Source organism: Genypterus blacodes, unplaced genomic scaffold, assembly GCF_046128005.1.
Source record: "Genypterus blacodes isolate CSIRO-AG114 ecotype Tasmania unplaced genomic scaffold, CSIRO-AGI_Gbla_v1 ptg000272l_1, whole genome shotgun sequence".
Lineage (NCBI taxonomy): Eukaryota > Metazoa > Chordata > Actinopteri > Ophidiiformes > Ophidiidae > Genypterus > Genypterus blacodes.
In genome coordinates, this window is record NW_027467063.1 from 17293 (window position 1) to 40013 (window position 22721).

At 50.9% G+C, this 22721-nt stretch overlaps 1 protein-coding gene across 4 annotated transcripts; it reads right to left on the reverse strand.

The window, feature by feature from the left end:
- Positions 1 to 75: 75 nt before the first annotated feature.
- On the reverse strand, positions 76 to 21060 carry itgb4 (integrin, beta 4). 4 transcript variants are annotated; one of them, XM_076171811.1, is made up of 42 exons: positions 20973 to 21060; positions 16481 to 16563; positions 15943 to 16025; positions 15751 to 15852; positions 15402 to 15606; positions 15106 to 15202; positions 14803 to 14974; positions 14335 to 14598; positions 14160 to 14249; positions 13954 to 14076; positions 13697 to 13864; positions 13525 to 13601; positions 13238 to 13446; positions 13008 to 13111; positions 12579 to 12671; positions 12333 to 12465; positions 11773 to 11898; positions 11412 to 11518; positions 11281 to 11314; positions 10917 to 11111; positions 10727 to 10830; positions 10398 to 10456; positions 10227 to 10250; positions 9711 to 9859; positions 8848 to 9027; positions 8481 to 8629; positions 7870 to 8071; positions 7447 to 7764; positions 7192 to 7358; positions 6914 to 7094; positions 6621 to 6758; positions 6365 to 6547; positions 6087 to 6215; positions 4229 to 4393; positions 3833 to 4003; positions 3411 to 3545; positions 2680 to 2829; positions 2411 to 2599; positions 2157 to 2312; positions 1766 to 1930; positions 1521 to 1640; positions 76 to 1431 (listed from the first exon to the last, which is right to left on the reverse strand). In XM_076171811.1, exons 2-42 carry the CDS (start codon positions 16554 to 16556, stop codon positions 1295 to 1297), a joined length of 5829 nt encoding a protein of 1942 aa, XP_076027926.1. In that variant the 5' UTR covers positions 16557 to 16563; positions 20973 to 21060; the 3' UTR covers positions 76 to 1294. The 4 variants fall into 4 exon arrangements, with proteins under 4 accessions (XP_076027926.1, XP_076027923.1, XP_076027925.1 ...); XM_076171808.1 differs by lacking the exon at positions 20973 to 21060 and adding an exon at positions 19640 to 20517; XM_076171810.1 differs by lacking the exon at positions 20973 to 21060 and adding an exon at positions 18331 to 18693.
- Positions 21061 to 22721: the final 1661 nt, after the last annotated feature.

A 22721-nucleotide genomic window follows, 5' to 3' on the forward strand; every position in this document is an offset into this window, starting at 1 on the left:
GCTTCTCAGCATGAAACATCAATAAAATAAAAGCTCCACCTTGTTTTCACTCAGTGAGCACAGACGCAGCACGGGAATATGTCAAATCTTTATTAAGTGCAATAAAATGGACATTCAAGACAAAATGAAAAGATAAAGAGTCAAAGCTGTAGAGTATAGAGGTACATGAGTGTGTGACTGCTGTAGGAGCTCTGTGACAGAGGGGATGTGACCCTCTACCTGACGCCGCCTCACACTTTGATCAAACACAAAGTTCAGAGGAAGAACAAGGTTGATCTGAAGAAGAGCGATACAGAAGCAGAAGAGATGAGCAGGAAACAAACGGCACACCCACAAGGTAAAATAGGACAATCTGATACTCATTTGATCCTGTGTGTGTGTGTGTGACATCCCAGCATGCCTCATGGTCGTCAGTTAAACGTGCACATAAATGAGAAACACCAGCACAAAGTGTGTGTGTGTGAATAGATTTGGCTTAAGTTTCCACATCATCCTCCTGTTTAGGTCCAAAGGGTTAAATACAGGAAATCTATATGAGGAAGATCACAGACAGAGAGCCACACTCCATGGTTACACTTTCAGAGCATTTAACGTGATCTGTGTGTATGTGTGTGTGTGACAGCAGAGGGGGGAGGAGCCTAACACACTTCAAAAGGCCATCAATCAAATCTCCGTAACGCCACGTAATCACAACACAGCGGCTGAACTCAGCACCGACGCCTGAACGAGCCAGACGTCTGTGTGTGTCCTCACCTCGTGGGCCGCCATGACTCAGCGTCCAGACTGAGGCGGTCACTCAGGGTGAGCGTTGGTGCGTTGGTGTGTACGCGTCTCTCACCAGGAAACCTCTGCTGGGCTCACGACCCATTTGTTTTGTTGAAATGCCCCAAAGTGCAGAGTTCAGAGAGAGGTGTGTGAACCTGCAGCTTCAGGTGTGTGTGTCGTCTGCAGGCAGGGGAACAACCTTCTGCTTCTGTGACGTCACTACACTACACACTCATCACTGCAGCCTGGTGACCTCCTGAGATGCTGAGGTCACAGTATGATCAGGCAGGGAGGAAGGGAAAGGGATCAAAGCCACAGAGAAGAAGAGGAATGTTGAAGCACAGCTGCCACGGTTTGTAACAGACTGGAGAAGTGGCAGAATCACACACACACACACACACACACACACACACACACACACAAGGAAACATGCATTAATCCTGTCTGAACTCTAAACCAAACTCCTGAAGATGATGAAGAAGATGATGATGATGACCTTTGGATTTGAGTTCAGTCAGCCCTGGAGGCTTTAAGATTCGTAGAACCTCTCCATCTTCTTGGTGACCGACGTTCCTCCTGCCACGCTCCTCTGCACCACCTCCTGGGTGACGTGGCGGGTCACCATGCCGCTGGTCTCCGTGTGCTGTGTGGTCATCATCATCCCGTCTGTGAGAGGAGGAAGATTCAGATGAAGAGAACAGAGAGTAACAACAGTGCGTCTGTGTGTGTGTGTGTGGATGAAGAAGGGTCTGGACCTGAGAAGAAGGGCTCGTCGAACATGGTGTGTGAGACGTTGGTCCGCGTGCTGACCTCTGCAGGCAGCTGGAACACCTCCCTCCTCGTGGTTGATTGGCTCTTGTACTGGGATAGAGCACCTACACGGGACGAGGAAGAGGAGGAGGAGAAATCTGAACACCAGACTGACACAGCACCACAAACATCTACACAATCACACAACTTACAGAGGAACAAGCACACAGTTAGGACCAGAGTGACTGACCTCCGTCCTGGGACTCGATGGTGATGATGCCCTCTCTCTCAGGGCCGAAGCCCTGTGTGGTCCTGGCCTGGACCTTAAACTTGTAGGGGACGTTCTCAGTCAGGTTTGGGACGGTCAGACTGGTCTCAGCGCTGTCACCGCTCACCTGGAAGGAGCGCACATCTCCTGCAGGACAAATCATTTATAGAGCCATCAGCTGTGTATAAACCTGGATCACAGGCGGGAGAAGAACAACCTGAGCTCAAAGGCGTCCAAGTCATTTTGCTTCTGCAACATTGAAGACTTTCCAGAGATTTAGTTCCTAAACCTGCACAGACAGATTGAGTTGGGAGGATTTTCCTCTATGGTTGCTTCAGGCTCATAAGGGAGGTTAAAGGTTAAAGCCTCTCACCTCCTCCGTGCAGCTGCTCACAGGTCACCACGTAGCCCAGGATGTCTCCGTTTGGTTTGCGTGGTTTCTCCCAGCTGAGCTGCAGGGCGTCGGGGCTCAGGGCGGTGAACACCAGGGGGCCGGGGGCGCTGGGAGTGCTCAGGGTGAACGGAGAACCTGCCGCCAAAGAGCGGGAAGCCAACAAACGGGGAGGAGTTACACAAAGAACGTAGATCGCCATGGTTACACTTGAGCGCCGCAGCACTGTGAGCTACCTGGCATGGGGCTGAGGGGGCTCTTGGGGTCCACGGCAGACTCAATGGTGATGACCCCCTCCCTCTCTGTACCCCAGCCCTCCTGGCTCTGAGCCTTCACCTTAAACAGGTAGGAGTGGTTTGGCAGGAGGTCCTGGATGATCACGGAGTTCTCTGCTGGGTTGTTGACGTTGATTCTGTTCATCTCTCCTAAAGGACAGGACCGTGGTTACTCAGCATCAAACCCCCCATGAAGCCAAGCCCCCGTTTTGCGTGTTGTGGTTGATTACCTCCGTTGAGCAGCTGGTAGAGGACGCAGTAGCCCAGGATGTCCTTCTCACAGTGAGGCTCCTGCCAGCTCACTTTGAGAGCCGTGGGGCCCAGAGCGGAGAACACCAGTCTGCTGGGCGTGTCCGGGACGCCGGGGCTGAGGCGGGAATCTGAGAGCCAAACCAGAGTGAGAACACGGAGGGAGGGGTGTGGCAGGATGTTCACACTCAGTATGATCGGTAAAGGAGAGACAGGATGATGAAACCGGCAGCTCTGCATGTTTGATCCTCATTATGATATAAATCATATCTATCATATAAATATATAATCATATAAATGCTTTAGTGTGCTTAGTCTCAGCTTTAATCCATGTTTAACCCTTTATTGTGCCTTAAACTCACCTCAAGTTTGATTGATTTGACTGATTGATGAATGAATGGTTAAGTTAGTGCAGTGAGGTCATGATCAACCTAAAGAGATGAACCTGATCCTATGCTGATACCTATGGACCAATCACATTCTTCCTTTGGGAATATGGGTGGAGGGATGCAAGACAAGGTTAAAGGTGAGCAGGACCTGGGAGGTCAGTCTACACACACAGTCTACACACATGGAGATGCTTGAGAAGGCTGCTGTCAGACATGCAACATATAAAGGAGTGATGTTCAGTTCAGAGGGTAGAAGCTACTGACAAAAAGAGACAGCAGGGGGCCACAAGGCAAAGACAGGCCTGTCTGTGTGCTGCACTCACCCTGCAGCACCCTGTCCAGGTTATACAGGGCATCGCTGACCTCTGAAGACTGAGTCCTGGCCCGGGGACCCTGAGACAGGCTGTAGCTGAAATGGTTGTGAGAGCTTCCCTCAGTCCCGACGTAGCCAAAACCACCTGAGGGCGCGTGGAGCGGGAAGGGAAGGATGGAAGGAGTGCAGAGGAAAGAAGGAGATGGGAAAGGAAGGAGCATAAAGTTCGGACAAGGGGAGAGAGGGAGAAAGAGCCAATCAGCTTAGCATCTGCAAAGTGTGTGTGTACAGCCACCAGCCAATCCCTGCAGAGCCGCGGCGTCCTGCAGCCTCATGCACCTGCACAGAGTCACACACCTCTCTGGGGCTGAAAGACACACTCATTCCTTTTGTCCTTTACTTTGGAATGAAACCCTGCCACCTGAATCCTACCCAGATCGGGGAACTTGCTCAACCCGTCTCCCATGACGATGGAGTCGCGGATGTGCTCGTCTGTGTAACCCCTGTTCTCCGAACGCTTCCTCATCACCACCTCCTTAGTGTGAACTCCTCCTCCCATCATGTCGCCTCCCATCATGTCCTGTCTGTGAGTGAACGTGCCTCCTGGCAGACAGACAGAGAGACAGAGAGAGAGACAGAGAGAGAGAGCGAGAGACAGAGACAGAGAGAGAGAGAGACAGAGAGACAGAGAGAGAGGGAGAGAGAGAGAGAGAGAGAGAGAGAGAGAGCAGGGTAAATGATAAAGATGGATCATGCGTTGACGTCCCTTTCCTCCTGCTCCATTCCTCATCACTGATTCCTCTCTTGCTGCCTGTGAGTCCCTCTCACCTGGTCCAGACAGGTAGGTGGTCTCCACGGTGGACATGGAGCCTCCTGCCCCTCTGTAGTTTGAGCTCAGGGTGGACATCGGCGAGGACGACGCTGACAGATTGCGTGAAACTGACCCCCGTGGGAAAAGGAAATTTTGTTCCCACTTTCCATTCATGTTGTGATCTGCAAAACACCACAGAAGAAGAAGAGTTACAAAGAAAACAGCAAGCAGGAAGGTAAAGAATTGTTATCGATGCAAATGCAGCAGCAAGAAAAGCCGCCATCATGGAACCTGCGTACAGAGAGACCACACAGGACCCAAGCCTTCACACACACACACACACACACACAAGCTGCCTCCAGGTGACCCTGTGGGCTGGGACGGGCACCTGGGAAAGCCTGCAGACCATCAACTGTAGGTGGGGCAGTTGATGTCAATGCACCTCTGTGGGTGCTGGAGGACCAGGACTAGATGGTGCAGGACTCGGGGACAGGGTGGGTGGGGGTAGGCACAGGCGGGTAGACTTGGGATGAGGGGCAAGCGGACAAGGAGTGAAGCCCGAAACTGAACGATTAGCCAAACGATACTGCTCTCTGGAGAATCCCATCACGGCCTTGCCGCACCCCCGTTTGGCCGTGCACATTAGCTGGCATGCTGTCTGCTGGGCTTCACCTGGCAGGTGTGTGTGGGGGTGTTGGACCTCGTCTGCGCTCGCCTCTGTGTCTGTACTCTGCCGCCTGTTGGGAATGACGTCCACCGCCTTTTTCCAGGACACCTGACGCAGATCCAGGTCGGAGCCCACCAGCTGGACATATTTCCAGCCTTGCCACGGCAGCCACATGGGGAGAGGACAGGTTGGTAAGAGGAACCAGATCCATCCATCAATGCTTCAATTAGAGATTAGGAAGGCCGCTAAGCTACGACGAGCCGGGGTTCCACTCCAAACAAGGATTACATAAGGGACACTTTGGGTTAAAGTCTTTGGAAGCAATTCTACAATATTCCCTTCAGTAGGAGCAGATTTTGGGGCTGCCTGGCCGGGGAAAGTGTCCAGACATGATGAAGACAGAACACAAAGGGGGAGGAAGACTCCATGAGTGCAGCCTCTTCAGACAGAGAGACGGGATGGACAAGTGCAGCCTCAACCACTAACCTCACACACACACACACACACACACACACACACACACACACACACACACACACACACACACACACACACACACACACACACACTCACACACAAACACACACACTTTGGCTTGGAGAACAAAGAGGAATGCCTGGGCGTGTTGAGAATGTGGGATAATTGGATCCTTCTTACTGTTCTAACTCAGTGTGGAGGTCTGGTGGTCACGTGCGTCTTTCCAGGGCCAAGAGAAGCCTCAGAAAGACAGAGTACACATACAGCAGCGCTATGTAGGATCATGAATCTCTGAGGAAACCTCTGGCATGATAAAGATCTTAGTGGATGTGCTGCTACATTTTGATGGCTGCTAAGAAGTCAGGCTGAGGAACAGGAGGGGCTGAGGAAATGTCTCAGGTCTTACATGGACATGTCTCAGGTCTTCCATGGACATGTCTCAGGTCTTATATGGACATGTCTCAGGTCTTACATGGACATGTCTCAGGTCTTACATGGACATGTCTCAGGTCTTACATGGACATGTCTCAGGTCTTCCATGGACATGTATCAGGTCTTACATGGACATGTCTCAGGTCTTCCATGGACATGTCTCAGGTCTTATATGGACATGTCTCAGGTCTTCCATGGACATGTCTCAGGTCTTACATGGACGCCTGCCTGTATGTTAACATGGATGATGAGGTCACACCCTCAGCTGTGAGGTTGTGGGTTTGACGCTGGGTACCTACCATCACCAGAGATGCTGGGGGTCTTGGAGCCTCCAGGGGACTTGAGCACCTCGGTGCTGTACATCAGGAAGCTGTCGTACTCGTCTCCTGCTTCGTTATCAATAATAGGGATGTCTGGAATGATGGGAACTACACACACACAAACAAGAGGAAATAGATTAGTTTCTAACCTAAATGTTCAGAATAGAGGCCTGGCAGGTCGACTGGGCCAAGACAAATGTCTCTGGCTGTGATTTGTGAGGGTTTGGTGTTCTGGGGTTGATTTGTCCCAGACTTACTGGACAGAGGTCTGGCCGGCTGTGAGGCCAGGTTGATGGTGGCGTCTCTGAAGGGGCCCCAGCCCACACTGTTCTTGGCACGGACTTTGTACTGATAGGTTTGGCCGTTCGTGAGGTTCTCGATCAGCAGCATTCGCTTCTTGGGGTTGTCAATCTTCACTTTCTTAGCTGCGCCTACGGGCTCTGAAACGACCCGATGTTTAAACACACAGCCACATCACCGTTCTGTTTTTAAACCTGACTCGTCCCCACTTACTCAGCAAGTCGTCAATAGGCGTGTAGATGACCTCATAATTTGTGATTTTGCCATTGGTTTCTGCAGGCTCCGCCCAGCTGACCTGAGTGACAGTTGGACTGATGACGTTGAAGGCCAGACGACCGGGTTCACCGGGCACTGCAGGCAACGCACAGGGACAATATGTTACACTGACATGAAGGTAAAGGGTGGAAACAGTCACACAGATTAAACAGCACCACCACAAGGGTTCAGCTCAACATGCCCCATTTGTGTCAGGAGTGCTGGCGTCTCCTGGTGCCTCCTGTATTTACCGTCCTCCAGAGTTTGACAGGGGATCATGTCGGTGTAGTGACCATCTCCCATGCTGTTGTAGGAACACACTCGTGTCTCATAGTCACAGAAGGGGTACAGGTTTGTCAGCTCAGCTTCAGGGGTCTTCACATCTACAACCCTGGCATCTTTCTCTGAGTCACCATAAATCCAGTACTTCACCTGAAGGCACACACAAACAGAAGAGTCCATATGTAGGGAAATACAAACCGTGTTTTAAATGAAAGCCATCCAAGGCTTTTAAATGAGGTGACTGCACCTTGTAGCCCAGGGGGTTCCCAGAGGGCGGGTCCCAGTTCAGACGGATGGTTTTGGGTCCAGTTGCCTTGGCCTTAGGGTTGGCTGGAGCAAGCAGACGACCTCCAGGGGACATGGCCTTCTGGTTGATAAATCCCATCTGCTGCTGGGCTGGAGACCTTGGACCTGCTGGAGGTCACAGAGGACAGATCATGGAAACAAATGTGTCAAAAAGAAACGAGATATTCCAAACCAAAGCTTTGCTCCAGGTCTTTACCTCCTTCAGTGATATTGACCAGTGTGGTCTTCCTGTCTCCAATGGCAGCATTAGGACTTGGTTCAAACAGCTCCAGGTGGATGGTCTCTGGCTGGATGGGGCCTGGTTGCGCCATTGGATCAATCACTATGTTCTTCTCCGTCTCTCCAGGACCAAACTTCAGCGGTCCGGAGAGGTCCAACCTCTGGGACTTCTTGACGCGCCATTTCACCGTAGCAAGGCTGTCCGGGTTCCGCATGCGGACCACAGGGATTGTGTAGGTTGGTGCAGATGTGGTGAAGTTCTGAGTGGCCTTCTTGAACATCATGAGACTGGGCTCTAAATTCACAAAGATAATAGAGAGATGGAGCCTGAGCAAACGCTGCTTCAGTTGGGAGCGCCGCTCTGTAACGCTCTGATGTAAACACTGTTGAATCGTCTCACCTGGCTGGTCGGTGATGGTGACAGTAGTTCGGGGGTACCGACCCAGTGTGGCACCCTGTCGTGGGTTACTGAGGTCCATGATGAACTGCTTGCTCTGCTCCAGGAGGTTGTCTTTCTCTCCCAGCTCCAACAAACGAACGGGCACCATCTTCTGGGTCTCACCAGGGCCATAAGTCAGGTCTCCTTCCATAGTCACATAGTCCTGAAACACATTCAAACTGAATGAAACCTTCCACCACTTTTGCTGCTTTAGCTCTTTCTGTTTGCCAGCTGTCACCATGCCAACTGGACTGAAGCTCCAAGAAATGAGATGCATTCTTTATGACTTTTTTAATGAGATTGTAAGAATAAATACTCCACTGCAGGAGCAAAACCAAACCTGTCTACAAAATGAGATGATGATTCATTATTACACAAACTGGAGTTTGGTCCAGACCTACTGAGGGTTGGGCAAATACCGGACAAATACAGGAATACTGGAAATCAATAATCAATACTGTGTACACTGTATTGTATACTGATCTGGATGAAGCTCTGTAGCTGCTGAAGATCCATTCAAACAGTTTGTCCTTTACTGAAGATGAGATACCAGAGCGCAGCCGTCCACTCACCTTCTTGTCTTTGGCTGTGTGGTCACGAGTGCGGTACGTGACCTGAGTGCGTCCGTCCTCCAAGATCTCTCGGCTAATGGGGATGTTGGCCACCCCGTCCTTCCGGCTGTAGGTGTAGGCCGGCTGGAGGAAGGAGAACACACTCGTGGCTGTGAGAGAGAAAGGAGAGAATCCTTTTAAGCAAACTGTAGAGATGATCACACACATTCTCTTTAGTTAACCACTTCAGCTTGAGTGGAGGATCTGCTGTTTGTATGTAAGTTATATAAGCTATCACTATAAACAGAAGACAGGCTTCAGTGGTGAGACAGGCTTCAGTGGTGAGACAGGCTTCAGTGGTGAGACAGGCTTCAGTGGTCCAGCTCACCCTGCTCCTTGATGATGGTGATGTTGACAAAACGTTTCCCAATCTCAGCTATGCCCAGCGGCACGTCAACCGCCTCCACCTTCAACTTCTTCTTGTCATCATCCTCATCCTTGACGAAGAGCGGCACATGGACGTCGAGCAACTCCACGCCTTCCTGAAACTCCACCGCTCCTGCAGCTTCTGCACAGGCAGAGAGAAGAGCACACGGATCAGCAGAGGGCAAGGAAGTGAATTCACCTTGAAGTGATACTACAACCATTACTATAGCACAACACAGCTCACTGAGTGAATCCAGGAGATACGCTGAGCTTTTATTGTGGAGGGCAGAACTTCTATGTTTGTGCTGTAAGAAGAAACAACAACATGGATCCATAAGGGTCCATCAGAGACCTGCAGAGCTGAGGAGGAGAACATCTACACACACACACACACACACACACACGGATCCATAAGGGTCCATCAGAGACCTGCAGAGCTGAGGAGGAGGAGAACATCTACACACACACACACACACACACACACACACACAAATCCATAAGGGTCCATCAGAGACCTGCAGAGCTGAGGAGGAGAACATCTACACACACACACACACACACACACACAGATCCATAAGGGTCCATCAGAGACCTGCAGAGCTAAGGAGGAGGAGAACATCTACACACACACACACACAAATCCATAAGGGTCCATCAGAGACCTGCAGATCTGAGGAGGAGGAGGAGAACATCTACACACACACACACACACACACACGGATCCATAAGGGTCCATCAGAGACCTGCAGAGCTGAGGAGGAGGAGAACATCTACACACAACAAAACTATGTGAGTATCCCTTTTTATCATTTGCAACACACACACCTCTGTCTGTGGCCACAGTGTAGTAGCCTGGCACCACTTTGAGGTTGCGGAAGCTTCCAGACTGGACATTTTTCTCTGTGAGTTTGACGATATCAGGGAAGCTGCTGCGAGGAGCCGGCAGGACGGTGTCCAGGATGGCGTGGTCCTGCCTGGAGAGCACGGACGGGTTAGATGTGAAGGGCAGAAACACAGAAACTTCTTCTGCTGTCTTCAGCTCGGTTCACACTGCAGGATCTATCAAACATGAGCACGAGTCGCACTAATTGGCTCCAGATCCAACCTGACTGAGGAGTAAACAAACACGGGACAATGAGGAGGAGCGCTGAGCGAGCAAAAACCAAAGAAGGAAAGTGGATGTTGTCATGGAGACGACGTGAACATGGCCTGTAAATGTTGCAGTGCCACCTGGAGGTGAGTAGAGACTGTCACACATCATTATATCTGGATTTAGCTTCTGTTTGCCCAAACTGGTCTGACTCATCCTGCAGTGTGAACGCGTCTGCAGCGTTGTTTTACCTTTTCCCCGCATTTCTCTGCATCCTATAAGAAGAACAAGAACAAGCACAGGTGAGTGAGAGAGCAGGAAAGGAAGCATATGGATGAATATCTGATCTGACTTGAATGTGCTCCATGTTAAAGCCGCCTGTGGTGAGTGAGCGTGACCTGCATGACCCAGCACACGCTTACCTGAAGGATGTGTTCTGAACCTTCTGGGCTCCAGGAATCTGCTTGTACACTTCGTTCAGCTGCAAAGAAGAACACAAACACTCAGTGGTACCCGGAGCTGGAGAGATGGAAAGATGCGTCATCTTCTAATGTACAGGAGGCGGAGCAGAGCCACGACCTCTGACCTTTTCCTCCTCCTCTCCATCCTTCCCTCACGCACGTTGTTATCAAATTGTGGGAATCCAAGAGTTGATGGATTGAATCAAATCCTTATTTCCACACACACACACACACACACACACACACACACACACACACACACACACACACACACACACACACACACTCACATTGTCCACCACTTCCTTGCGGAGCTGCTCGGTGTCTCTGGACTCGGGAACAGAGAGGTTCTCAGAGAAGAGGCGGTTGAGACGGAGCGAGACGGGGAAGGGGACTAGTGGGAGAAGAAAGGGAGAGGGTCAAGGTGTGAAGTCAGTGTGTCACCCTGGGAAACCTCAGCAGAGGCACTGTGGGACTCACTGCTCTCCTTGGGGTTGGGCTGGACCTGAGCCAGAGGGTGGTTGGCTCCTCTGTGGACGTTGTCTGTGACTTTCCAGCGAACCACGTCTGTGCCCTTGGGTGGGCCCGTCCTCACCATGGGCGTGTCCAGGTGGTCCGTGGTGAGCAGAGACTGGCGGAGGAGATACTCGTCCTCCTTGAAGCCGACCATGCGACCTGGACAAAAACACTCAATCAACCAGCGTTGCATTTTGTACAGAAGCAAAACAACCTGAAATTAAACTGATCTGCTTTGGTTTGTTCGCAGTGGCTTCTGGGAAATGTTCACTAAAGAGAGCCAGATCAGCACACACAGCTCACACAGCTCAGGTGGGACTTGTCTCACCTTTGGCGCAGCACGGCAACAGGGCAAGACATTCCTGCATCCAGAAAACACAGAATATAGACGTTCAAATATTGATTATCAGTCTGTGTGTGTGCATGTGTGTGCGTGTGTGTGCGTGTGTGTGTGTGCACCTTGCAGCAGGCGCAGTACTTCCAACAGCAGAGCAGCAGGAGGGCCAGCAGTAACAGGAGGAACAAGAGGAGTGGGAGCAACCACAGGAAGCCAGCGGCGGGGCAGTCTGAGGGGACAGAGCAGCAGGACACATCACAACAACAACAACAACAACAACAACAACAAGATCACAACCCAGAGCCGCTCACTGATCCATTCCAGAGGAAAACGGCTTCATCACAAACAGTGAGAGTTCCACAGTATGACATCATCATTTAGAGATAGACACTAAACATATGTCACGGAAACATGTCACTCAAATATATACTGTATATTACACAGTGTGTGTGTGTGTGTGTGTGTGTGTGTGCTGCAGCTCACCTTTCTTCTTCAGCACCTGCACCTCCAGCTCTTTGGCGGTGGGATCTTCAGGATAGTCAACCGTGTAGTAGTACGTGCAGTCGTCATCCTCATCACGGGAACTGCACGAATCAATCACTTTCTGAGCTGAAAACACACACAGGGGTTACAGGGGGACGATATTTAGCCCAGAACCAGTTTTGCGCGGGCGCCGGGAACGTCCGTTGCCGGCAAAAATCACGGACAACACGTTTTTGCTTTGAGGCATGTATCAGAACACACCTGGGTTTAGCTCTGATTATGTAGTGAAGTTGTGCATCATAAAGTCGTCTTATTCTAGTTGTAGACGCACAATGCAGCCAGGAACCGGGAACCAGTTTTACAGGCGCGTGAAAATCACAGACAACACGTTTTTGTTGTTGTTTTGTATCAACAATATGACTCCCTGATGTGTCACTACGCTGGTTTCTATGATGTCACTCAGTCATTTTGCTGCTTGTGTGAGTGTGTGTGTGCGTGTGTGTGTGCATGTCCGTGTGTGCATGTGTGTCTCTGCGTGTGTGTGTCCGTGTGTGTCTTACACTCTTTGAGTTCATCCACCATGATGACTTTGAAGCTGCACTTGTCACACTCCTCCTTGTCCTTCTTCTTTCCTGTCTTCCAGGCCTGACACTGCACACAGCTCCTCTTACTCTCACACATGCCGATACGAGCCTGCAGAGGGCACACACACACATTCCTATCCGAGCCTGCAGACGACAGACATACACTCACACACACGTGCGGGCGAACACACACTGGGTGTATCAAACAGCTGGTCCACTCACCTGGAAGTTGGCCTCACAGGTTGCTGTATTCAAGTCTTTGTCCTGACACACACAGCGTCCACACACACACTGGCCGCGCCCGTTACAAAGACCCTGGGGACCACACAGGTGACCACACATCAGACAAGATGCCTATTCATTCATTTTGAGCTTCCATATCTTTCCATCTTTCTCAGTATGTGACATGAGTGTGTGTGTTGCGTTGTTGAGGCACTGGTCAGCTGTGGTACATGTGTGCCAGGCTGACAGCCAATCAGCTGGAGCCATGCCATAAAGCAAGCTGGGCCCACTGGTCCTAACATTCCTGAAACACAGAACTATTCTGAGTCTGATTCCATCTCTCCGTCTCCAGAGTGAGCAGGAACCCTGAGCCTGAGCTGGGAGATGTTTGAGGAGGAACAGGATGGCTTAGATGTTTGCTCTGCTCACCCCTTTGCCGTCCAGACAGGTCTGGTTGCTCATGGGACACTCACAGGCAGGGCCCCTCCAACCCTCAGTGCAGGCACAGGCCCCCATCACACAGGAGCCACGGGCTGAGCGGGTCAGAGGTCACATGGGAGAAAAGGCAAACAGGAGGTGACCACACTTAAAACCATAGTTAGCATCTTTGCCCACATGAAGGCGTTTGGTTTGACCTGATACAGAGCCGGCGGTCGTACCGTTGCAGAGGAAGCCTCCGTGTCTCAGGCACTGCGTCTTGTCGTACTCGCAGTACGGCCCCTCGTACTGCTCCGGGTTGGAGCACATGCACGTTCCGCACTCCAGGCAGTCTCCCCGGCCCGAGCAGGCCTTGTCCATGCCCGGGCCGAAGCACAGGCTGGAGTCCTGAGCCGAGGCCGCGGCCGAGCAGTTACAGAAGGAGCTGAGCCTGAAGGAGGGACAGAGACGTCCAGTTACTGGGGGTCATAACACAGGAAGAAGCACGTCGTCCTGCTCGTTTCCTCACCAGCCGGGGAAGCACTGGCACCGCCCGCACACCAGGTCCCCGTTGCCATGGCACCTGGGTGCTTTTTTGATGGCGTTCTGTGGGACATTGAAGAAAAGAGAAAAGAAAATGACGCTGACCATTTCTGTGACCTAGACAAACTGCGACAGCGTGTGTGTGTGTGTGTATCTACCTTCTCACAGTCGCAGGTTGGACAAAGAATTGATGCCTCGACATTGAGACCAGTGTTGAAGGTCGTGGGTTTGACCCTCATCGTGCCCTTCTTCTCGTTTGGATCCAAAGTACAAACACCTTTTACATCAAGCTTCCGCCGGGCCTTGAGAAGCATCTTGAATTTCCCCTGGACACACACACACATGTCATGTTAGAGAACACACACACACACAGATGAAAGCTCCTCTCTCTTCCTGTCTGCCTTCCTTCTCTTACGATCGCTCCGGGCTTGAAGTCAAAGTCTCCATATTCTATGACACTGCCGCTGGTGGACAAGAACTGAGCTTCGAACACTTTGGGTTTGTCCTCTGCACGGATGCTCATCTTGGAACGGATATTCTGAAAGGAGGAGAGGGAACATCTCAGCACGACCTCCTGCCACCTCCACGCTGCCATGCAGAGGACACGCGCTGACGCTTTACCTCGAAGGCGGTCGCCATGACCTGCAGGATGTTGGACGAGTCTTCTTGCAGTAAACCCACCTCAGCAATGGGGAAATACCTCTGGAGTTTCTACAGGCAGAGCAGAAGAAACCAAACCAGTTACAGAACCGCAGTGACAGACGGCAAACTGGGACTGGGCTGAAGGAGCACACACCTGGTAGTATGTGTAGGAGTGGTTGGTGACAGCAAAGATGGGAATGATGTTGTGTTTGCCCAGCAGACGGACCAGCGTGGGCACGGAGGGGTAGTCCTGCTTGATGTCGTCGGTGTATTTGCCCAACCCGTCCAGGTGGCACTGCTCGTCGTTGCGTTTCAAGATGCCCGCCAGCACGTTGACGCCGTCGCCCTCGTAGTGGAAAGCCGACTCGGTGGAGAAAACCAGGAGATGAGTGCTGTGGGCTCGCCAGCCGATCTTCTCCTGAGAGAGACATTTGTCAAAAGAAGAATGGGATGACAACAAATGTAACATAACCTTTGAACCTTTGGGCTCAGGCTGCTGTGTCAGACGAAGGGACTCCAGGCACCATCCCATAATGTTTATCACTGACTCATCAGAAACTATTTCAGTGGCACTGATGTGTGTAGGTGATTGTGTTGTCTCTAGGTTCTCGTCCCTCCTCACCCCACAGACGGCGGCCTGCAGTATGGCGTCGAAGCCTCCTTCAGGAGCGTCCAGGTTCCCAGAGATTCTTTCCTTGCCGAGCTCGCTGTTGTAAAACTTCAAGTCTTTGGTCAGTGTGATGACATTTTGGAAGGAGAACGGAGGGTCGCTGTTGGGCCATGGCTGAGCGAGTCTGAGTGGAAAGAGAGAGAGAGGGGGCGGAGCCAAGGAGGAGAGAGAGAGAGAGAGAGAGAGAAAATAGTGTTTCACACCTTCACCTGTGACCTCAGGGTCACAGCATTGTTAGGAGGCATTCAGTCCTACTTGTTGGGTCTCATGTCAGTCTGGGGTTCGATGACTTTGTCCACAAACTTTCCAAAGCCAATGGTGTAGTCGTCTGACAGCTTCCCCACCAGTGAGGCTAAAGGAAGCACATTGGGCAGGAATAAGACTAAACCTAGAGTTACTGATAAGCAGTCATCAGTCACAGGCACTTCTGTACTGGAGGACCAACGTCACATGATGTGGACTTCCACCTACAGCATTGGAGAATGTGTGTGGTATGAAGCTGCACATGTTAGCACCGTATCACATCCTGAACTCCTCGTGGAGACGCTCACCCAGCTCTGTGCCCATCCTCTTCAGGTTGTCCAAGTCATCAGCCATGGAGTTGGAGAAGTCCATGAGGATGTAAAGATCCAGAGGGCCTTTGGTCGGAGCAAACACCTCCATGTCCACCACCTTCTCCTCTCCTGGCAGGAAGCTCATGCTCATCTCCTGCGGGTAGACCTGAGACTGCTGGAGACTGACCTTGATCTGTTCTTCCTGAGGAGAGGACAAGAAAGGGAAAGAGGTCAAAGAAATGGAACGTCAGGAAAGATGGGTGAGAAAGTTCAGTGTTTGGTTCATTAACACCAAATGATTGCAGAACTGTGGCTGGTAGGAAGAGGAGGTGAGGAAGACTCTTACTTTTTGTATGCTCCTGCTGCTCTGCGCTGTGATGACTGCAGCAGCATTGCAGCCATGGGCCATGATGTTCTCAACCAGGTCACAGCGGGGACCAGTGAACGTCTGAGAGGACACGAGGACATTAACACATGAAATGAGGCACAAAGATAAAGTCTAGGGTGTGTGTAAAGTTTGTGTGTGTATGTGTCTCACCTCATCAGGGCAGTAGGCGCAGCCTTTCCCCACCTGCAGGCACTCAGAGCAGGTCCCTGCCTTGACAGCCAGGCAGTCGTTCACTGTGTCAAAGCCACAATCAAACTCACGTCACACAGCTGGAATATGTGAGACACAGCTGGGACCTTTAGGGCCGCAGGTCACTGAGCGGGACCAGGTCACTGAGCAGGACCAGGACACTGAGCGGGACCAGGTCACTGAGCGGGACCAGGTCACTGAGCGGGACCAGGTCACTGAGCAGGACCAGGTCACTGAGCGGGACCAGGACACTGAGCGGGACCAGGTCACTGAGCAGGACCAGGTCACTGAGCGGGACCAGGTCACTGAGCGGGACCAGGTCACTGAGCAGGACCAGGTCACTGAGCAGGACCAGATCCCACATGTGTGTAACATTTACTGTTCATGATCACAGTGACTGGTTCCTCTGACAGGAGACCGATCAGCACAGCTTGATGCGTTATTGCAGATAAATAAACACATGAATGACAGCAGATTGATGGATTGTGTTCGCTCTCACCATCAGCGTGACAGCAGGCGAGCAGGACAACGAGAAGCCCGAGTGCCTCCCAGAGATGCAACGTCCATCTCCCCATCTCCTTCCTGCAGCACACACACACACACACACACGCACACACGCACACACACAGTACATCATTAACATTATTATTTTGTTGTAGCCTCACACAGATCAGTCTAAGCTCAGTTTTGTTATGAATTCACAGCAGAAACAAACCTAAAGTTTCATTGGACTGTGAAGACAACACAGACATTTTAATGCTGTAAAACAACACAAATCTAAATGTTGCCCCCTTAAAGAGGAAATCCTGAGGGGAGGAGTGGAGGCAAAGCAGCAGGAAGTGAGCGACACGCTGGGCGAGGAGAACGGGGCGGCCTGACGCAGCGTTACCCGGGAGGATTGATCAGCATTTAAAAACACATCTCTTGACTCAGCAGAGGACAAACGTTACATCCCTGTCCACCATGGACTCAGGCGTGTGTGTTGAGTTTGGTTCCATTCCTGCGGTTGCTTTGGTCAACACAGTGGAGGCTCACTGAGGCACGATGAGTCAGATAAAGACGGAGAGGAAGATGGGGGTGAGACAGCAGACTGACAAGAGGAAGCTGCTAACTTTATCTCCATTTAACAGGAGGTGGAGAGCCAACAAAGGGCTGAGCGACGGGCTGAGTGACGGAGCCTGTGGGCCGAGCACACACACACCACACACGGAACAACATGTGGGTTTGTGCTCCGGACATGGAATTTCTCCTGCGGGCGAGAGAGCGACCCAGCAGCTTTAAGACACGGTCCAGAGACACATGGGAACGGCACCTTAGCACCTCCACGCCAACTCACTACAGCTGTGTGTGTGCGTGTGCGCGTGTGTGTTCCTACTGTGAGGCGTCACATAAATCACTGAGCGAGCCGAGAAACACAACGGAGCAGAAGGAGCCGAGGCCAGAGAGGACGCTGTGTGTGTCTCACACCATGAGATCAACCAAGACAGAGGAGACGGAAACAGAGCTGGAGGGACAAACGCCATCAATGATCGGGATCAATGATCGGGATCACACACAGATCTTGGAACTCAGCTGCCTATTTTTGCTTATTTGGAAACATCTCCACATTGTGAATCGTCTCCATGTCAGGACTGGATTGACATAATGTACAGAAACTCTCAGAGGAAAACAGTCAAATAAACAATCCCACTTTGTGTTTGAGCTCCAGCAGATGGACATCAGATCTTATAACTGAAGAGTGGTGGGGTTTTGAGCTTTGCAGCACAGGTTGAAGCCCTGTGTTTCTGCAAGGATGGCCTCCAGGTGAACATACCAGCCCTGGGTGGGTCTGACCCCGCCATGACATCATTAAAAGAGGGGAGGGGCTGCACGGGGGGTCAGGTCTGGGGTCGCTCCTCTGACAGCCGGCTCAATCTGGTCCCATCAACACACACCAGGGTCATAACAAGCTCTGTGCTGCTCTGTGCTGCTCTGTGCTGCTCTGTGCGGCTCTGTGCGGCTCTGCGCTGCTCTGTGCGGCTCTGCGCTGCTCTGCTAACGTGCAAATACACACAAACCTGCAAAAAGTGCTTGAATAAAGGTGGAGATCTGAGCTGCTTTCATGTGGCCAATCACCTCAAAGACCTCAAACTTCAGCCTTTCCTGCCACTCTAAACCACAAGTTGAGATATAATGTTGCATAACACACACACACACACACCTAACAGCTTTAACCTGGCTCTGAAGTCACACACCAGCAAAGCAACAGCACATTCCAGCCAATTCTACACCAAATACGTGAGAGGAGAGAGAACAATGGAGCAATGAGAGACAGACGTATAATTCACAGAGGTTACTGATCAAACAAACCTCCTGTCGCCCAGTTTGAGTCCAAGAGTCCAACGATGTAAGACAGTAGAGAATCCCGTCTTTGTGAAAAGTTTGTATCCACCTGAAGAATCAAAGCTCGCTGGAAACTTCAAGCTGAAACTCCAGACTTCTGCTTTTCTTCTCTTCTGTCTTGTGTCTCTCCCCTGTCCACTGTCCCCACCGCTCAAATATCGACTTTATTCTCCTTAAACGCAGCCAAGCTCTTCGTGTGTGTGCCTGTGTGTGTGTGTGCGTGCCTGTCTGCAAGTGTTTCCAAGTGTGAACTGTGAGATATGAGAAGTCAGTGAGAGTGCTGTGACTTGATCCCTCCTTTCGCTCGCTCGCTCGCTCGCGCACACACACAAGCACACACACACACACACACACACACACACACCCAGGTGAGTGTGTGTGTGTGTGTGTGTGTGTGTGGGGGGGGGGGGTTAACTCCCTTCCTGTGCCTGTCTCTCTTCCCCACCCTTTTAGAGGTTGAGAGCTCCACACCTCTCCGTGTCAGGCCCCCCTCCCTGCTGCATTCCAGCCCAACAGGAGTTCACCTGTGTGGGCTTGAGGCGGGCGAGCAGGCCCCTCCCTGCGTGGCCTGGGAGTGGCACGCAGAGCAGAAGTCTGCCTGCAGGCTACGGGAAACGCTTTGTGCCGGCCCTGTTTACACAAAGGACTGCTTGCACTTATGGGGAAATCTGCCACCTGCCAAACATTTGATAAGCCAACGATTACTGCCACATATCTGAACATGCTGCAGCCCTGCCTGCAGCTGCAGTACCACAGGTGACCAGCAGGCAGGTCCAACTACAGGCCAGTCTGGACATCTGGGGCCCACATGGAAAACTGAAGACGCAAAACCCAAAGTTTGGCTGCTTTGTAGTACAAACGTACAACTACACGGCTGTGTGTGTGTGTGTGTGTGTGTGTGAGTCCAACACAGTGTCACATGATACAAACTGACCAATTACATCCTGGCTGTCCAAACACAGCCTGTCCAACATTGCAATACAATTGGATATGTTGAAAACGTCACACACTGACACGTGCTGTGACCTCACTGTCAAACCTTTCTCCACGCTCCCTAAGCACCAGGCTGCAGCCGCTCTGTGTTCTTGTTAGATTGTGTCAATGTGTCAATGATGGAAACACCACAACAGAGAGGAAGAGGATCCACCACTGTGTAACACACACACACACACACACACACACACACTATCTGAGCTAAAGCTACACCAAACAAGCAACACCATAATGACGCAAAAGCAGGAGGAAATGTGTGAGTGTGTGTTTGTGCTTCACATACGTGTTGTAGTTGTAGTAATGCAGCTTTATCCTGTTTAAACCTGCGACCTGGATGCAAGCCCAAGCACTGCTGTGTGTTGTTTGTCTGGAGGAAGAAGCCATGACTCTCACAGTAACCATGGGTTACACTGAAGCGACGCCTCAATATGAACATGAACATCAAACTCTGCTCTGATTTACCATCCAGGACTTTTTGTTTTGTTTTCAGTCTGGATCTTTGCTGCTACATCAATCTTCACTGTGAATGTTCCAGATGTATTCTGTGAGACGCTGGCTGGCAGAGTGAGCTCAGTGGACGGTGTAACCCTGGTGTGGCTCCCTGATGTTCCTGTGCAGTTTGATGATGGGCCCAAACGTGCTGCATCATGTTGGTCTGAACATTCCCTCCTGCAGGCCACGAGTGTTCTAACAGAGCAGCACCCATCAGCACCCATCAGCACCCATCAGCACCCTGTGACGCAGGCCCGGCACACCAGGAGTTAACATGAGTCATAGCTGAAGTGTATGCAGCCCACTGGACGCTCAGAATGGGCGCATACACTAACACGCTCCATGGAAACCCATTCTGCTTCCATACAATGGTTTGATTCTCTCACAGGGAATTAAACTTCTGCAGCCGCTCTTCGTCTCCGTCTCCGTTTTGGGCCGAGGCTCCGGCTCCAGCGCTCCAAACGGCGTGTTCACAGGAAGGGCGTGGCCCACCTATCTGAGTTCAGGTTTGTGAACCCGAGCCATGACGCACAGAGCATCAGAGTGGAGGGGTTTGGTTCACAGATGATTTAATGAACAGAACAACATCCTGTAAGTCAAGATCTTCTTCTAAGGGCCAGTGTAAGAAAAGTTAGAGGTTATATTGTCAAACATAAAGGCTAACTGTCTCAGAGACGGGCTGAGCTGAGCTGAGCTGAGCATCGATCACAGGAGAGCGGCAGGTTCACATTTAGATCAGAGTTAGATTATAGAAAACTGAAATGACAACACAATAATCCATTGGAACACGGCTCACAGCTTTAGAACCACAAACACGGCAGCTTTTGTAGAATAACATTATTGGACATAACATTGATCATCCAACTTTAACTCGCTTTCATTTTCAACATTTGCATCACAAATCAAATCAACAAAGGTTTCAAAAGTTGTGTCTTCGCACCAGGGAGCGCCTCACGTACCACGGCGGTACGCGGCTCACAGCTTTAGAACCACAACCACATGTCAGTGTACAGAGAAGTTCTGCCTGAAAATAATGGGTGTGTGCGTGTTACAGTGTGAGTGCGTGTGCGTGTGCATGTGTGTGTGTCCTGTAGTGAACTCTGTGTGTGCATGATGAAACTCACCGTTAGCAGCGCGACTCACCGGCTGATCCGAACTCTGCGTGCAGGCTTCTGGAGTGGGAAAGTTGGAGCTTCCCGTCTCATCCCGACCCTCCCACTGCTCCCACTGCACATTTGCATCACAAAACCTCCATTCAGCGCCGTGAAGCCGTAAATGTGCCGCTGAGATGAGGACGAATTCAGGCTGAAACGCAGAAATGTCACGCACTCACAACAACAATGTGAAGGATCGTAATCAGGCTCAGCAGAGGATCAGCAGAGCCGGGTCAGTGAGTCTCAGTCCGCTCCACACATTAGGGAAGTTTGGATCCTGAGTGACACACATGGGAACCTTTTTTTCAATTTATTATATTCCAGATAGATTATGACTTTAAAACTGGATTTGTCCATGTAAACCTATTAAACTTAACACCTTCCAGCCATGACAAAGAATGTGTGGCTAAGAATGTGAACTCCAGTCCGACCCGAGCACCGATCCACCGGGTTTTCTCCCCGTTCACCTGCTCACACCGGGCCGGGGTGAGAAGACACCTGGAGCCCAGATGGCTGCAGAGACACGAGAGGGTCTCAGTCCTGCTGCTGGACTCCAGTATGAATATAAATCTACTGTAGATATTCATGGGGACATGCTCGGCTCAGGTTGTGATTTCTGCACTCATCATTCCTGCAGTTTCTATAGGGATGACACACACACACACACACACAGGCACACCTGAAGGTACTTTGACCTCTGTGCTATCAGATTACAACTATGAGGAAATCTAAATGTTGTTATTTAAACACTAAAGCAGCCTCCAGACCCCAAACATGTTTTGGTGAAAACCTGACCGAAATGATTCCTGATCCTTAAGTTCAAGTTCAAGCAGAGGATTCACAGGGACGTTCATGTGGAAGTCATTTGTAAATGAATGATATGAAGTTATACAGGCCACTAACTCAAGGTTGTGTTGCCATGGTTTCTCCTGGTCACTGCACCGTGTGTTCTTCTCACCTGCTCATCTGTAAAGTCTCGCTCTGTGTTGTTGTTGCATTTATGTTAAGAGGAAGCACGTTCTGTTCTGGAACACCACAGTCCAGAATCTATCCATCTATCCATCTATCCATCTATCTATCCATCTCTTCTCTTCTGACAGGCAGCATCTCATACGATGTCACAAATGTACAACCTGGAAACTTGTGTAACATCAATAACAATAGTTAAGAAATTCAAATCTCCAACAACCCTGAACATGTGACCTAACCTGACCTGTGTGGGCGGTCAGCATCTCCTATAATGACTGATGGAGACGAGCACGTCCAGCATGTTTCACACCGGCTGATTCCTCTCTGCGTGTTTCTGCTGTTTCCCTGCAGCACAAACGGAGTAAAGGTTACGTTTCTGTCTGCTGTTTTTACTGGGAGAAGTATTCGCGGCATGTGACGGCTAAATAACGGGAGGACTGGAATGACTGGAGCCGTGGGTCCTGGATCCTTACCAACATGGAACGCCTCTCATGTGCTTCCATCTCCAAACTCTGAACCTGAACCAGCCCAGATGTGAAGCATCATGAGGTTCATGTCAACATAGAGAGCAACAAATCATCTTTGACTGCTCACAGATCCTCATCTCACACAGCTCTTCTTCTCCTCCACACCAGGCTGGAGATGTTCTTCTCCTCCTCCTCCTCAGGCCTGCAGGTCTCTAATGGACCCCTTATGGATCCATGTGGTTCTTTCCTCTACAGCACAAAGAGAGACGCTCTGCCCTCCACA